The sequence below is a fragment of the Tinamus guttatus genome, unplaced genomic scaffold, assembly GCF_059628265.1.
Source record: "Tinamus guttatus ecotype Peru unplaced genomic scaffold, ASM5962826v1 Tinamus_guttatus_pri_ptg000125l, whole genome shotgun sequence".
Lineage (NCBI taxonomy): Eukaryota > Metazoa > Chordata > Aves > Tinamiformes > Tinamidae > Tinamus > Tinamus guttatus.
The window spans coordinates 2,655,033-2,671,281 of NW_028288659.1; the positions used below are offsets into that span (position 1 = coordinate 2,655,033).

At 46.4% G+C, this 16,249-nt stretch overlaps 1 protein-coding gene across 1 annotated transcript in view; it reads right to left on the reverse strand.

Annotated features, from left to right (window-relative positions):
- The window catches only part of CACNA2D4 (calcium voltage-gated channel auxiliary subunit alpha2delta 4), a 119,868-nt gene extending 103,920 nt beyond the window's left edge, over positions 1–15,948 (reverse strand). The window contains exons 1-5 of the mRNA XM_088521660.1: positions 15,843–15,948; positions 10,739–10,820; positions 4,109–4,225; positions 2,554–2,613; positions 1,693–1,855 (exon numbers count right to left, since the gene is read on the reverse strand). Coding sequence (XP_088377786.1) covers positions 1,693–1,855; positions 2,554–2,613; positions 4,109–4,225; positions 10,739–10,820; positions 15,843–15,931 — 511 coding nt within the window. The 5' untranslated portion in view covers positions 15,932–15,948. The remainder of the gene's footprint in view (positions 1–1,692; positions 1,856–2,553; positions 2,614–4,108; positions 4,226–10,738; positions 10,821–15,842) is intronic.
- Positions 15,949–16,249: the final 301 nt, after the last annotated feature.

Genomic DNA, 16,249 nt, shown 5'->3' on the forward strand with positions numbered 1-16,249 from the left:
CTCCTGCTGGCATTTGCCAGGGAGGGAGTGACTATTCCCAGGCATTGTACAGACAGGAGGACAGCTGGCTGGGCAGTGCCTCTCCCTCCAGGAGCGGGCAAGGACAACGACTGCCTCTTGCAGCAGCCCTTTGGCCACCTACATGCGCCGCAGGAGCCACCAGCCCACGCTATGTTCACCTGCAGCCAGCTCTGCTGCTGGTAAAACTGACAATCTACAGATTTACTGTCAGCTCAGTGGTACACTACTCCTAAATCCAGCAGCAAAACTAAGTTGAATAGTATTAGCACTCATCAATTCAACCAAACCATCCAAGGCCCCACAGACATCACAGGGGTCAGAGCTGCATCAGATGAAGGGCCGAAGGAGGGTTGCTGAGAAGACAGATGGCTGCTCCAACTCTCTGCACTCCTGTGGTTTTGAATCCTAAGTTAGGCTGTTCTTGACCAGGGTGGGACACCTCCATATGAAAAGTCCTGGAGTCACATGGATCTTTGTGCACAAAAATTTACTGTCTGAGGCTGTCAGACCAGATGTAAATAATTTAAAATAGTGAGAGAAAAAAAGCCCCTCTATTGTCCCTCTAAATAATGTAGCAGCTGTGAGCACAATTGTCAATGCCTGCCCTGCCTGGTCCTGAAGCTTGAAAATGGGCTCAGTCTACGAGAGAAGTAATGGAGCTTTTTTTTTTTTTTCCCCCAAATGTTTGCAAGGAGAACAACTGATTGACAGGCTATCAAAAAGCCAGTTCAGGCAGCTTCAAATGTTGATAGGAAATAGCAACAACCTAAGGGCAATTGTCACCAGGTGCCTCAGCTTCCAGGTGAGACTGTGGAGGCCTGCCCAAGATGGGCCAGGTTCTTGTGTGCAGACTGCAGCTGTGTGAACGTGCAAGGGGGACAGCTTTGTTTTCATAGAATCATTATGGTTGAGAAAGACCTTTAAAATCATCGAGTCCAAACATAAACCTCTCAACACCCTGCCTGCTAAACCATGTCCCTAAGTGCCTCATCTACACGTTTCTTGAACACTGCCAGGGACGGTGACTCCACCGCTTCCCTGGACAGCCCGTTCCAATTCTTCACCACTCTTTCCATGTTGAAATTCTTCCTATTGTCTAACCTGAACCTCTCCTGGTGCTACTTGAGGCCATTTCCTCTTGAGGCCTATCCATAGTTATTCCGGAGAAGAGATCAACTCCCACCTCACTGCAACCTCCTGTCAGGTAGTTGTAGAAAGCGATAAGGTCTCCCCTGAGCCTCCTTTTCTCCAGACTAAATAACCCTACCTCCCTCAGCTGTCTCAGTCTGTGCTCCAGCCCCTTCACCAGCTTCCTTGTCCTCCTTTGGACACACTCGAGTGTCTCAATGTCCTTCTTGTAGTGAGGGGCCCAAAACTGAACACAGTATTGGAGGTGCAGCCTCACCAGTGCCGAGTACAGGAGGACAATCACTTCCCTGGTCCTGCTGGCTACACTGTTGCTCATACAAGCCAGGAGGCCGTTGGCCTTCTTGGCCACCAGGGCCCACTGCTGCCTCATGTTCAGCTGCCTGTCACCCAACACACTAACACAATTTTCTGTCAGTTGTCTTTTTCTCTCTTGTCCCATCATCCTTCAGTGTTATTACTCCTTGTTAGCTTCTACAGCAGCCGATTGGTAGTGAGAAAGTAGAGTCCAATGGAGTCCATTACCTTTGTTGTAGACATTAGTGGGGAGCTGGATATCACTGTATGTTGTGTTCACCAGTAGATTATTGAAATGCTCGTTTGGCTCCAAAATAAATTCATCTCCGAGTTCCACATAATTATCATTCTCATCCTTCTCATTAATCAGGACAGAGTTGTAGTAATCAAACTGTTGATGAAGACAATGGAAAAGAGAAAGACAGCAGGAGAAAGAATAAGACAGATTATTATCAGTACTGTCAGAAAAAAATATAAAAAGGGGACATCTGGAGAATTTGGCCTTCAAATCAGGTCAATATGATCAGCAAATCAGAGCCATTATCAACTGAAAAGTGACGAGCTAACCAAATGATTGGTTTCTGTCCAATTTCTCACCGCCAGGTGCCCACATGTGATGAAGCAACGTCACAACTGACATCAGTACTCAGACTGGAAGACCCTGAAGAGCAAACGGGACACGGTGAAAGATTGCCATGGTTCCACAGCTCGGAGATATTTAAGTGATTAGCTAGAAAGGTGAAGTATCTTCCTGTGTCTGGCTCCTGAGCTTTGTTACAGCGTGCACTGATTTTGAGCTTACTTGTCCTGTTTCTGTAGCTATATCTACTGTAGTAACTCTTAATGCAAACGCAACCAGGATAGCCCCTTTGCTGTGCTGCTCCAAGCAACAGGAGCTCATCAAGAGTGAAAGAAAGAGCAGAAGAAGAAGAAAGGAAAGAAAGGAAAGAAAGGAAAGAAAGGAAAGAAAGGAAAGAAAGGAAGGAAGGAAGAAAGGAAGGAAGGAAGAAAGGAAGAAAGGAAGAAAGGAAGAAAGGAAGAAAGGAAGAAAGGAAGAAAGGAAGAATGTCTCCCTTCATCCTTACTTACCTCTAGTGAGGAATTGTACTCATGGTTCAGATCTGCATCTTCTGCTGCCTCCACCAACCTCTAATGTAAACACAAAGAAAGATGAGGGCTGCTGTGGGAAGCACACAAGAAGTTTTTGCGGCAGCATCAGTTATTTCCTAACCACACTTGGAGGACAAGGACCACCTCCATCCACACAGAACAAAGCTGTAGGGGCTATAAACTTTCCTGATTCCCCCTTTTCCTGCTGGCCTGTCATTCTGTACTCCAGTGTTATAACCTGGAAGACATACACAGTGATTTCTTTCTGAACATATTCCTGTCTATAACTCCAGAGTTCCTAGTAACCTCCTGAGCAATCATAGTCATCACAGGACACACACATGCAGATACATGACACATTTAGACAAAAAACAGGCAGGGATTTAATTTCATTTTCCAGGGGAGTTTCCAAAAATCCATGGGAAAGGCATTTCAGAGCAAGTCTGATGTCAATACCTTGTCAAAGGAACAGGCCTGATGGGAGTATCAATCTGCTATTGTTACTGAGACAAAAGACCACAGTTTGATTTCTTACAGGGCTCAGTGATGCTATGGCCGTTTATACACTTTTGCCATTTTTGGAAGCCAAAATAATCACTGGTATTCTCCAGTCTCATGCTTCAGGGCACTATTTCTCACTTCATACAGACCAGGAAGGAATCCAGCCAAACATGTACAAGTTTTCAGAGTTCCACAATTAGTGGCAGTCTCAGCAAAACTACTTTTTTGGTGCTTCACAAAGAATAAGGCAATCCAAACACTGTGAAAGTCTGGTTATGAATTTAATGTTATGGGCCAAAGCCCTCAGTCTAAACATGCCCAAATTTAGCTTTGAGATTCAAATGATGTGTTTCTGGATCATTTTTATGCATTAAATGCTTTAAGCTGTCAGAGCTCTGTGACTACAGAAATAGACTTCTAAATATAAAGGAGTACATTAGATCCTTGAATGCAAGAAGAGGGGGCTCTAACAATTACCTGCTCTCATCTTCAATACAGCAACAGTTAAAGAATATTTGTTGTCTCCTCCAACTTTGCCCATGCACACAACTGGAAATCCAAGTGTGTTACTTGCTGCTCATGTTCAAGGGCTGCAAGAATTTTCCCCCAAGCCACACAGAGCTGAAATGAGCTAGTAGTCTTCAGTGGCCAGAGAATATTACGCACAGATGAATTCCATTTGCATTTGTGCAAGGCTTTTTTTTCTTCTGTTCAAACATCTATAGAGCTAAGCCTCCTTCTCCCAAAAGAGCGTTCATTCCCTCATATTTATTTCTAGACTTTTTTTTTCCTTCTTCCTTATTTCTTACTCTGGGCTAAGAGAGAAACCAGTATTCCCTTGTCTGCACGCCCACAGCCTCCCACCAGCGTCTACTTAAACCTCAGAAGGCGCCAGCTGCAGCAGAAGGTGTTCAGGGGTGAGGAAGCCCCGGGCAACCTCTACACCCACACACCACAGGCCCAGGATGGGGCAGCACCTGCTGTTGCGGGGCCAGCAGGAGGGCCCGTGCTTCCTCCAGCCCCATGGTCCTACCTCAACAGCTTCGACCTTCCTGCGGAGCATGCTCTCCATCTGCTCTGAGAACTTCTTCACCAGCTCCAAGCCGTCCACCTCTTTAATCTTCAAAGTTGGCTCCACATCTTTGTATTTCTACCCGAGGGAAAGGAGAAAATCTTGCTGAGCAGCAGGCACAGAAGGAAAGGGATCAACCTAATTTTGCTGTTCTCTTTGGTGGAGAGAGATGCGTTGAGAGGACTGGCCCAATTTATTCCTTCCTCTTTGCACTGCCTCCCTTTTCACCCCATAATTAGAGCACATGCAGATAATTGGCCATAACATTGGTTCCTGAAAATCAGGGGGGAAAAGGAAGGCCAGCTTTTTAAAATCTAAGCATGTTGTACTTACATCATCAGTAGCATTACATGCATCACAGACCTGAAACTGTCACAGCCACAGGGACAGATTTACACAGGGCTGAAGGGGCTGCGTGCTGTCTTTACATTGCCCTCCATGTCATTGCCGTCCTGGGGCACTGGTGGGAGGGTCACGCTGGAGAGCATCCTTTCCTCTCACGGCACTGTCCTAGCCTATCTGGACAGCTCTCCAGCAAGATGGGTCAGTGGGCTGCTCAGTGCCTTAGGCAAGAAATTGCCAAGGAAAAGCCAGGAAGACAAGAACTGTGATATTTATTTAGCACACATGAGCACATTTTGGCCAGGAATGGTGCAGAGGTGATTCCCAACAACTAGGAATTGCAAGCATGGAAGAGATGTGGCAATGAGGAGGGGCTCTATAACTGTAGGGGTAGCCATTTTTTTTCTGACTTTTTCAATATAATCTGTTTCTGACTGCTTCATATAATGCCTAACATTTAAAGCCTGAGAGTACTCCCAAGGTAGGTGCTCTGCCTCCCTCAGCCTGACCTTCTTAGATTGGATGCAACAGCCTTTATTTCTTCTCAAAGAAAACCCCAAACAGATTGAGATAGGCAGAAAGAAAGGGAAAACAAAAACAAAACAAAACAAAAAAAGCCAAAACAAATCTGCAAAAGGAAGCAACACAATTAACCTATTTCAGAAAAGAGAAAGCCTCATCTCCGTGACAAAGAGCGTTCCCTGGAAGTGCAAAGGCAAGTGATAAGATTTCCCTGGTTGCTCATCCCCATTCCTCTGTGCAGCACATACACATCCCCTCCATCCCAGCGCAGGAAAGTTATTCCATCCCACAAGTCTTGTCACATTCCCTTCGTATTGTACCAGCCCCACAGCAACCTCAGCCAGAGCTGTGCTTCTCCTCTGGTACAAAGAAGAGGTGAAAAAGCTGAGGGGACCACAGGGACTTTCCGGACACCTCTGAATGGGAAGAAAGCAGGAGGCAGTTTGTGTGTCTTGGGGTGACACATGAAGCTCCTTTGGCTCAAGGCGCTCATTGACGGCCAGGGAAGGGGGCTGCGCAGGAGCAGAGGTGGGAATGCCCGAGCTCAGGCAGAACCAGCAGCCGCACGCGGCCTGCAGCAGCCGTGGCGGGGAGGCGGCTCCCTCCGCGCCGCGCGATTAACAGCGAGGCTTTGGCTGGATTAGTACGGCCGGGCCTCGCATCCCCCGAGCCGCAGCCGCACGCGCGGCGGGGCTGCACGCACCGGGGAGGGCTGAGCGCTGAGGCGGCGCCGCCAGGCCGCCCCACGGGACACGAGGCAGCCCCGCAGAGCGGGCCTGGCCCGTGACGAGGCCGCCTGCCCCGCTTAGCTCCGTGTCGAGGTGTCGCGGGGAGAGACGCGATCGCTGCCGCGCTACACTTCAATCAGGGCCGCCTTGGTGGGAGGAGGGTAATCCCTCCGGGGAAAGCGCCTGGGGGCTGGGACTCTGCACCAGCAAGCACGCTCTTCACAAAGCGGCCTACCGCCGGTTACCTCGGGTCCTGTCTTGAATTAAAAATAGGGCTCTTCTCAGTTATTGTTTTTTTTTTTTTTTTCAATGTGCATTTGACATATTGACAAGTACAGGCTAATGGAGTAAAAGCAATCACGAGCAATCATGAGCAGTCTGCTAATGTCACACTTGCATCGCACCTCTGGGAACTAGTCAGAACGGGGAAAACACCACAAAATAACTTGCTGAAAAATTTTAGCTGGCTAGAATCCATGGGAATCACATATAGGCCAATATAATCCAGTACTGAGAAGAGACTAAACCTGCATGGGCTGCTTGTGAATTTGCAAACTCAGAAGTCTTTTCACATTCATCAGATATTTTTCTTCCTTACATAGTAGGAACAATTCATTAAATTCTCCTCCAACAGAGAAAGGGGTGGCGATTTAAAAGCAGAAGATCCAAAATTCAGTATCCCGTATTTTATCTGTGACCTGAGAGATGGATATGTCACCAAACACATTTTCTTGTTCTCACCTCCATGAAAGGTAGCCCACTGAAGGCACATACAGTGCGGCATTACTCACTGCTGATGAAACTATGTTAAGAGTGTGAAAAATACTCATCCCATCCTCACCCAGAAAATGTCTTGACTCTGGTGATTTGCCTGTTCTTTGCTGTGTAATTATTTGTAGCACTTTCTAATAATTACATAGCTGGAGCCAAACTTCGCTGTCCTTTCTCAGTCCTATCCACCACTGTAAGCGATTAGGACCTCAGTTACAAAAGAAAGTAGGAATTTTGAAACATGTATCATGCATTAACTTAGTAGAGTAAAAATAAAATCACTGAAGCCAACTGGTGGTTTCTTTGTTTTTTTTTTCTAATTCCTACACACCCCTCCTTTTTTTTTTCTTTTCTTTCACTTGCAGGAAAACCCTGAGAAGCCCTGAAGCACCATGAGGCCTTCGGAGTCTGGCTGCAGCCCATGGCCCCAGATCCCAGGTAGCTGCCTAGAAGACAACAGCAAGAGGGCTACAGCAAACAAACCAAATAAGCCACAGGCTACCAACTTCTGGTGAACAGCTCTGTGGAATATCACCACCCTTCTGCTCAGTCTTTCCCCTAGTCCCTTTGCTCCAGCCATTTTACCCGCAGCAGACCTAGACCACTTCTAGCATTTTAGTACAAACCCATCATCGCTGACCTAGGCTACCAAGCCAAATTGGTGAGCGAGACACCTGGCTTCATAATATTCAGTAGACTACAATGAATGCTTCAGCCACCAATGCAAAACAGCTCTTACGCTACATCTCTGAAGTTTGATTTGATGCTATTCCAACTGCCTGGGGACTCAGGGCCACCTCAACGCTCTCCAGTCTAGGGGAGGACTTGCCTTTCTAGATTCAAGAGATGTCTACTGGTTCACTGGGTCTCTAGGGGAAGTACAGCTCAGGAGGAAACTCAGCATTTGAGTTCACAACATGCTATTTTGCTTCTTTGTAGGGGGAGAGGGATAAAAAAAATGCCAAAAAAACCCCCAAATCACCAAAGCAATTTTATATTAAAAATTATTAAAATAGAAGGTTTACCGGCACACAGCACTCAGGTAACTGAAAAATTATGACTGTCAAAGCAGCAATAACTTAGTTACTTCATACTTGCTAAGCAAATGGAGAACATGAGGTCAAATGTGAAATGTACTCAGGTTGGATTTTCTGAAGGACGGTGCAACCACTGACTTCAGCAAACAAACACTGAGGGAAGAATACAAGTATGAGCCTCTCCATTGCACTCCCTACCTTTGTGCTGCCCAAACTAGCACACAAAGAAATAAATCATATGAAAAAGGGGCAATGGCCTCAAATTTAAAAAGCAAATAGAGAGCACAGATTTGTGGGTCTGTAGATTTTAGTGCAAGTTGCTTGACTCAGTTGCCATGTGTGTGCCAGTGTGCTGATCTACAAAGAGCCATTTGGGGTCTATTAAGAGACATCTTAAGGGTCATGGAAAAGTAGCCCTTTTGTAAGGGATTTGTCTACAGTGCTCCAAGGGATGGGAATCAGACAGACCTCCAAGACAGTTCCTGGTGTAAGGAGCTTACTTGAGAGAAGGTGTTTGACTCAGTGCTTGCCAAGGAAATGGAGGCTGAGGAATGGACTGAAGAAATGGGTGACAGTTGTTCTCCCCTTGTTTCCCCAGTTACCAGAAAACAGGGAGAACTGAAAGGGTTTAAGGAGGGAGATTTGAAGGGTAGAAGGCAAGCTGGATTTGTTTAAACTGCTTAAGTCTGACCACCTTCAGTAAGTCAGGGCTGGGGAAGACAAGCATTTAGGAGATGACTCCTTCCTGGAGAGCATAAAGAGAGCTTGATGGTTCAAGGCTATCTATCTTTTCTGCTGGAAGTGGTGACAGTGACTCACTGAAGGACATTTCCTCTGAGTCATGGTGATGCTGCATCTCACTCAACGGTGTCCAGAGACTGCAGAAAGCACAACCCCTCTGTGCTACATCCAGCTCCATTGTGTGCAAGACCAAAGTGGATACTTTCCCCTTCCATCAGGGAAATTGTGAGGACATGAGCTGCAGCAGAGTGTGACTGCTTCGGGGCTAAGGGTCTGTCAGGTCAGCAGGGAAATATAAATCTCCCTTGAATTACCTCAGCACGAATCCTATCTTGGATTTGATTAGAGTCAGGCTTCTTTTTGGTCAGAAATCATGTTTCCTTTTTCCAATGAATTATAACAAAAGCCCTGGCAGTTGTGAACTTTTTTCGAAGATTTGGATGTCACAACTGTTATTCTTAGTGGTACTATAAGTATAATTTAGATGACCCATGTACTCCCTTCTCCAAAAGGATTAAGATTCAAGCAGACAAAATACAGTGTGGACAGAAGGAGGTGAAACGGCTGGGTGCAATGTCTGCAGAGAGCAAAACCACCACAGCTATCTTGACACCCACCTCAGTGCCACGGTTGTCCTGGCTTCTGCTGTTGCCTTTCTAGGCAAGTATTTTCTAGCTAGTATTCTCAAGCTAAGTCCTTTTCTCCTTATTCCCATTAACATTTGAGCTTTAAGGAATGTGAGCTCCTTTAATCTGTTAGTAGGAATAGCTGCAGGAGCAGCACAGGCTGGCTGTGCTGAAGCAGTCAGAAGGTGTCAGCAGTATTTCCTCACACGAAAGGGTGGCACCCTTACGAAATTCTAGAAAAGCTCAGAGTTTTTGTGAGACAGTTAATACTTATACTCTATCACACACATATGTGTATCAAACAAACCCCATCTCCTGCCCACTGGACCTCAGGTCCCAGGTTCCTTTGCCTCTGACACTCTGTGGTCTTCATGGAGGAACAGACAATGCAGAAGCATTGTCAAAATTGCTAAAGGCCAAATTTTTGCCTGATATGTTATCACACAACACAGTTGCTTCACAACTAGGCCATGATGTACCTAGGTCAGTACTGACAACGTTTTACTGTGTAGTGGCACGTTCCCCCTATAAATGACTAATAAGCAGTATAGGCCTTTGCAATAAATATTGAAGGGGTTTCTCTGCCAAATCTAGCAAAGGCAATGCCACAGGAGCCTCCCCCTTCCTCCATAGCATGCTAGGAACAGGGAATTAGAAAGCTCACTAGCAAGGCAAGTCAAACCATCTCTTTCTGTGCTAGGACGTGGTTATTGTTACTATTGAGAGGACAAAAAACAGATAACTAAAAAGCCTAAGAGACAATGCATGGCTTATGCTGAAAAGAGGAATCAGATAAAGAAGAAAAAAATAAAATAAAGTGCATGGCCACAGGAGATTGAGAAGGATATACATCCTCTCAGATATGCCTGGCAGAAATCAGACCTCTTGGGCAGTGCTTAGGAAAGGTTGATTAATACAGACCTGCTGGCAGTGAGATACAGATGCTCTTGCCCATACAGAGTGAAAGAGTAGCAATTCAGAGTACATTACTTGTGTCAGAGCTAGTTAATAATTACTACTATTTTACAGTAAAACCACACCAGCTATTCATCTCCAATTTTAGGAATCAAAAAGGTAATAAGGCAAACTCTCTACTGCTGCAAACGGGAATATTCAGTTTAAGCCCCTAGAGATGCACCCTTTAATGCTGGCAGAGACTTTAGGCTGGTGCTGCTCAGTTTTCACTTAACAAACTGGGTGCCCCAGGCAGGGAAGGGAGACAAAGATCTGCATCCAAAGGCCGCAGCTTCCAGCCCTGCCAGGACATCCATCCCAGAGATGCCGCCCAAGATGAAGGGAGAAAAGATGGCTTCAAAGGCAAGATTTAAAAAGGGGGAATGTGGCGTGATGAATGCCCGGGGAAAGATAAATGAGGCAGCAGAAATAAGCAGAAATACCAGGTGGAGGACCACAGAAGAGGCAGAAAGGCTGGGTCATGAAGCACAGATGAGGAACAGAAGGAGAGGGAGGGACGTGCAGTTAGGAAGCAGCAGAGAGTCAGTGTGGGAGATTTGGGCAATGATCAGGGAGAAATGTGAGGAGTACTGCTAAAAAGCATTTCATTTTTTTTTTTAATAAAGGGTAATTTAGGTGGCATTTGGTCATGGCTAGTAAGAGCAGGAGGAGTGTTAAATCAGATTTTCTTTAGTTCGGTATAGTTGAGGGGTCCCACTCACTTCCAATGGACATGAAATCCCATGATTTTGAAAGAGAACTATATGTTTTGCCATTTTTCCACCCCAAGTCTTCTGTAGAAAAGGAAGTCTGGAAGGCTATGTGGGAAGAACATACAAAGGCCAGGAAATCCTTGCAGCTTTTGCCTACCTTCTGTAATAGGAGAGACCCTGAGTACTTGGTCACAATGGAGTACAGCTCCCCACCAAAGGCATCTGCCCAAGATTTCACCCTGAAAGGAAAAAAGAAAGAAAACAGCATAAATAGGTAATAACCTTTAACTCAAAGGCAGCAGGACTTAATTCCAGGGAACAAACAGGGAAAACCAGTCTTCCTGTGTATGAAAACCTCCATATTTCTTCTCAACCACTACGTGACAACAATAATCCTTTCTCCCCAAACTGCCAGTGAAACAACTAGCAAGGTAGGAAGTGGTTTGGGACATTCTCCCCAGGCTATAGTCAGCAGGCAGCAACAGTGAGTTTTGACAGTCTCGGCCGTCACTTGTTCAATTGGAGGGTATAGTTTTCCTCACCTAACTTTAGAAGTGAGAAAGTTGTGTGTTTGGTCTTACATTTTATCATGATTTCCTGAGCCATTAGTAGAATGAAACAAATAGATATCTGGAGATACCTTTGCTGATTGTAGAAAGAGCCTAGGATGATGGTCTAGACACCTTATTTTAAGACTGTTGAAGAGAAATAATTCTCAGCCCTACAAGAGTTGTCAAGATCCACCTCTTCATTCCAGTTCCTCGAGTCATACAGGACAGAGGCTAACAAGCTGGATGAAGATGATGCTCTCAGCTTGATAATGCCTGTGTAGATCTCATCATTGTAAAACACTATTCTTATTTATGCTGTCCTGTAAGTAACTGATGATAGCAGTAGTGCATGGAGAACACAAGGATGTTGAAGAGCAGCCCGAACTCCAAGCCATTCAAATCAGAATAGATGGTTGTTGTAACTGGCAGAAAGCTTCATCAGAAATTGCCTGCATAATTCACTTTAGGCAGCTCCACCTACGCACAGCTCCTTTAATGAGGATTCACTTAGGAGAGATGTATTTAAGGGAATAAATGTTCTTCTGCACTTATTGGGATATGCTATCTATTTACAAGATAGAGAGTCTTACCGATCATTTCCAGTACATTTCTCCCAGCTCAAAGCAGACTAACCTCAGGGCCTAACTATCCACTGCACTGCACCATTTCTGGGGCAGAATAACACAGCTACTGTTAAGATGAGCTCTAGAGTTAAGCCTGTGCAGTGATGGTGGAAGAAGCACAACTAATTTTAGTCTAGAAAAGTTTATGTGTTTAGTTTCCTTTATTGCAAACAGGGGCAGAGCAGCAGCAATAGGGGCTGATTTAGACCACACTTAAGACTCCTGCTCTCTACCACACCTATCTCCACTAACTCCAAAAAGGGGGTAACTACAGTAGGTCCCTTTATAATCACTCCTTAATTGGCAATGAGGTATGCACTTCTAACTACTGTGTGTGATCTGGTACCAAGTGAAATCAGCAAGAAGAACTCAACTTTATTTTTATTTTTAATGTATTTATTTTAGTGGAGAGGGGGTTGTGTTCTATATCCTGTTTTGATTGCTAGAGCTTTTATTTCTTTGTTTCATTTAAACATAAAAATTTAAACATAGCTATTTTCAACATTTTACTGTCCCATATCAGTTATTTTAACACTAGAATAGAATAGAGGAATAGCACTAGAATAGAGGAATAACACTAGAATAGAGGAATAACACTAGAATAGAAAAGCCTAGAATAGAGAGGGAAAAAAAAAGAGGAAAACAAAAGAAGTATGAGACCTAATGAAACTTTTTCCTCATTCTTGTAGTTGCCAACTTATTCCCTGAGACACAAGGTCTAAGAGTTTATAAGCTGACATTTAACTTGATGCCCATCTAGAATGTATTGATGTTAGTTTATAACTCTTACATGTAAGATGTTTTGTGCTGATATTGACTAATGTTCTTCATGTCTCCTCCCCTTTTGCTATAGAAAGCAAAAACTTAAAATGAGGCTTGGCGTAGTAATTCTAGCAGAAATACTTGTTTTTACCCTCTTTGCTGAAAGGAATGAGGTTTTTCAGTTTTGTGTTGTGTTTGTGGCTCTGCATGTGACTGTCCTCCCAGCCCTAATAATTTTTCTGTCCAGCAGGGTAAAAGAGTCAGTGATATTAAGTTCCAACAAGTGTGGGTAGATGAGCAGATTCAGCAGAAAGATGCTGTTATTGAGGGAAAAGGGGTTGCAATATGAGCTTAGCAATCATCAGTCACTACAGAAGCCAACCACAAGATGCAATTTTATTGAAAGCATCTCTGCTGCTTACAGAACTACTTGCTTCTGAAATCCTTAAGTCCTGGTGCTACGCGACCACTCAGCACTCCTGGCTTTCATAAAAACAGGAAAAGAGAAGTTAATTTTTTAGCCTTTGAGGTTATGGCAAAAGAAGAGTAAATATGTGAGCCTTGAAACCTCCAGTAACAGAAGAACTTGAGGGAGAGAAAAACAGTTAGGATTTGTGTAAGTAAGTTCCCCATTGCAGGACCCTCATGGCTGCTTCTTGGCTCCCACCCTGGTTCTGGGGCTGATATTTCTGCAGAAGTCCTCGAAGCAGCTCTGCAAAGTGGCAGGCTGCAAAAGCACAAGCGCTGGCAGAGGCAAAGGCAGAGAAAAGGACCAGAGGAAGAAGGAAGCACAAGGAGAGGGTTAGGGATGGGCGGTTTTATAGTGGTGACTGCAAAATTAGGGGAAATGGAAGAGGGCACAAAGGTCACAGGGACCTTTTTCAGCCTGGTGGGGCTGAAAAGCAGATAATTAAAAATGTATAGTACAAAAACGTGTTTCATGGAGATGAGAAGAAGGCAAGTGAAGAGGCAGGCATACTGGCATTTACATGTACAAAAGGCAATTATTTGCCATGGAAGGGAATGGCCTTAGAGTCCTGGAAGGTTAAGGGCAGCCAGCCTGCTGAATTTAAATGGGCTTCTTCATCTTTTCAGAAACAACGAGGGAAAAGGTCAGTCTGAACCTCGTCACGCTGCAGAGAGATTTCATCCAAGGCTGCTTGCTCGCAGACCTCAGGAGCAGATGTACAGGCACGACAGAGGCAGCTGAAAGAGGCCACCCCAGGTTGGTCTGCACCTCTCCCACCAGCATCTCCTGCTGTTTCGAGTAGCCCCCCCAAGCAGAGGCTGAGCAGCCAGCCCCAAATCCACACCAGTTTTGCAGCTGCCTGTGCTGTGACCAGTTTGCAAGCAGAGCAGTGGTCAGGAGAAAAGAGGAGGTGGTTTCTGTGCTGAGCTCAGAAATAATAATGGACTGACTAGATCTTTGCACCACAGGAGTTAAAGCTGAGTGTGTTTTGCAAAGATTTGAATAAGCTGGTAAAGAACTGAGCACGCTGCCACAAAGCCAGGCATGACACAGGGAGCAGTGCAGGCCTGCTTAGCTTTGTGTCACTTAACTGTGATTGAATCCAGCTGGTGTTTAAAAGCTTCTAGTTTTGTGTCCCCAGAATGTCCTTGGGTAATCTATAGAGGAGGACCGTTTCCTACTCCCTTTTGTCCCCTAGCGAATGCATTCCTTTGCTGAAATTTATTTCAAAGAGGCTTTTTTTTTTTTTTTTGCTTCAGTCAAATTCAGGAGTGGTTTTGAAACACCAGGGACTACTTCAATTGTTGGACTGTTTTTGGTACCAGGGGAAAGAAGATCTTTTTCCATTGTGTTTTTTTTTCTTTCCCTTTTTTTCTTGTGCATGAATAAATTCCAAATTCTGTGAAGTGACATAACTGTTTCCTCTGTAGTAAAGTGCTACCACATTATAACCAAACACATCAGAAAAGGATTTGAGCAGTGATTGCCTGCCTGTAATCCCTGCACTCGTCTGCAGTGGCAAAAACAACAGAGAGGACAGGCTGTCTTCTTAATGCCACAGATTTTAAGGCCAAAAGGTAGAAATATTCAGTGTTTACTCTGGGCACAGAAAGCTGCTTTTTACTGTACACAGTTTGAAATTATTAAAGGTTGAACTTTATTCTATAGGGAAATGAAAGCAAGAGGGAAATATGCTTCTTTTGCATAGCTTTTGCTATTGCAGGGAACTGCTTCTTTTGCTGCAAAGTTCTCAGATGGACTTTTAAAGTCTTGTTTCCCAACGCGCAGTACTTACTGACAGAAGCACTTAAGGAAATGCAGATTGCTGTAAATCAGAGGCAGCCGCCACGGCAGCAAAGACGATTTCACAGAAAGGCAGAGGTGTGGGGAAGGCTACAGACTGCCCTATAACCTGTGCATCCTTCTTACGAAGTTCAAATCAGAAGCCCTGAGCTCAGCCGGGATTTGGCAGCACAGCAGGCGGTGAGGCCAGTGGCAGTTTCCTGCGATCCCCTCCATAAAACCCTTGAGAGCAGCAAGGAGTCAGGCTGGGGTGCATCAGGTGTGCCTCATTAGCGAGCAAATGTGCAAGGGTCTTGTTGGCACTTTTTGAATACAAAATGCTTTTTTAGTCTCAGGGAAGGACTTTGGCTCACCTTGGGTGGTGTAGTCCACATACCTCTTTCTGAAACTCAAAGACACCGTGTCTCCTGTCCAAGCTAACCCTGCTGTCCTACATGGACGGACCTGTCCCAGCCCTTCTCCTTCAGAAAAACTGCCCCACAACTTTTGCCAACAGCATTGCTGACAGGTTTTTAATCCTTAAAGGATTTAATTTGTCTAAATCAGCTTAATGAGGCGAGGCTTTTATAAACTCAGTTTGTTGAGACCCGTTAGCTTCCTGGGGGGCTGTGGGCTGGGGCTTGATGCCCATGTTGCAGCAGCAGCAACTTTCCAGCGGCGACTGTGATGGAGCAGCCACTCGCACATCCCAGCATGTGCAGAGCTACGGGGCACCCTGGCGCCTTGCAGACACCCAAAGAGCACATGTGCAAAAGGGGCATCAACATTTCCTATCTGTTGGCCACTGCCTGTGCCCAACGGCCGCGCACATAGAGTAAGGAGAGCAGGAGAGCTGGCGCTGCACCATCCAGACCTGGGACGTGCCCGAGAGACGTGTCTTCACCTGGGGCCCCTGGCACTTGATGCGGCCACGTCCCCACCAGCGCTAGGCACCGCGTTGTCCCTTGCAGGCTGCAGACCAGCCCCGGGAGGCTGAGGGCAGGGGGTGCCGGGTGCCAGGGAGGAGGAGGCCGCAAGGGGACCGAGGAGGCCGCGGAGGGGGCGAGCGCTTACGTCTCCAGCGGTATCTTCGTCTGGGCCTTGGCGGCGGGCGGGAGGCAGACGAGGGCGAGGAGAAGACACGAGGCGGCTCCGGGCGCCATCCTCCATGCGCCGAGCGTCAGCAGCAGAGCCAGGGGCAGCGACGACGCGGGGGCTCCCGGCCCGTGGTGCCGCTGGGCCGCGGTGCCTGCGCGCTGCCGGGGGAGCCCGGCATGGCGCGGGGCCGGGGCCGGGCTGCCGCGGAGCCGGGCCCTCGGCGGGGCCTATGTGCGCGCCGGGCTGGCGTGGCAGGGAGCCGCAGGGCCCGCGCGGGCACCGGAGGCGGTTGCGGCTGGGCGCCCCGCGGGGACGGCAGAGCCCGGCAGGAGCTGCGGCGTCTGCGTAATCCACCGCCAGCCCTCTAATCCCCTTGCAGAGCA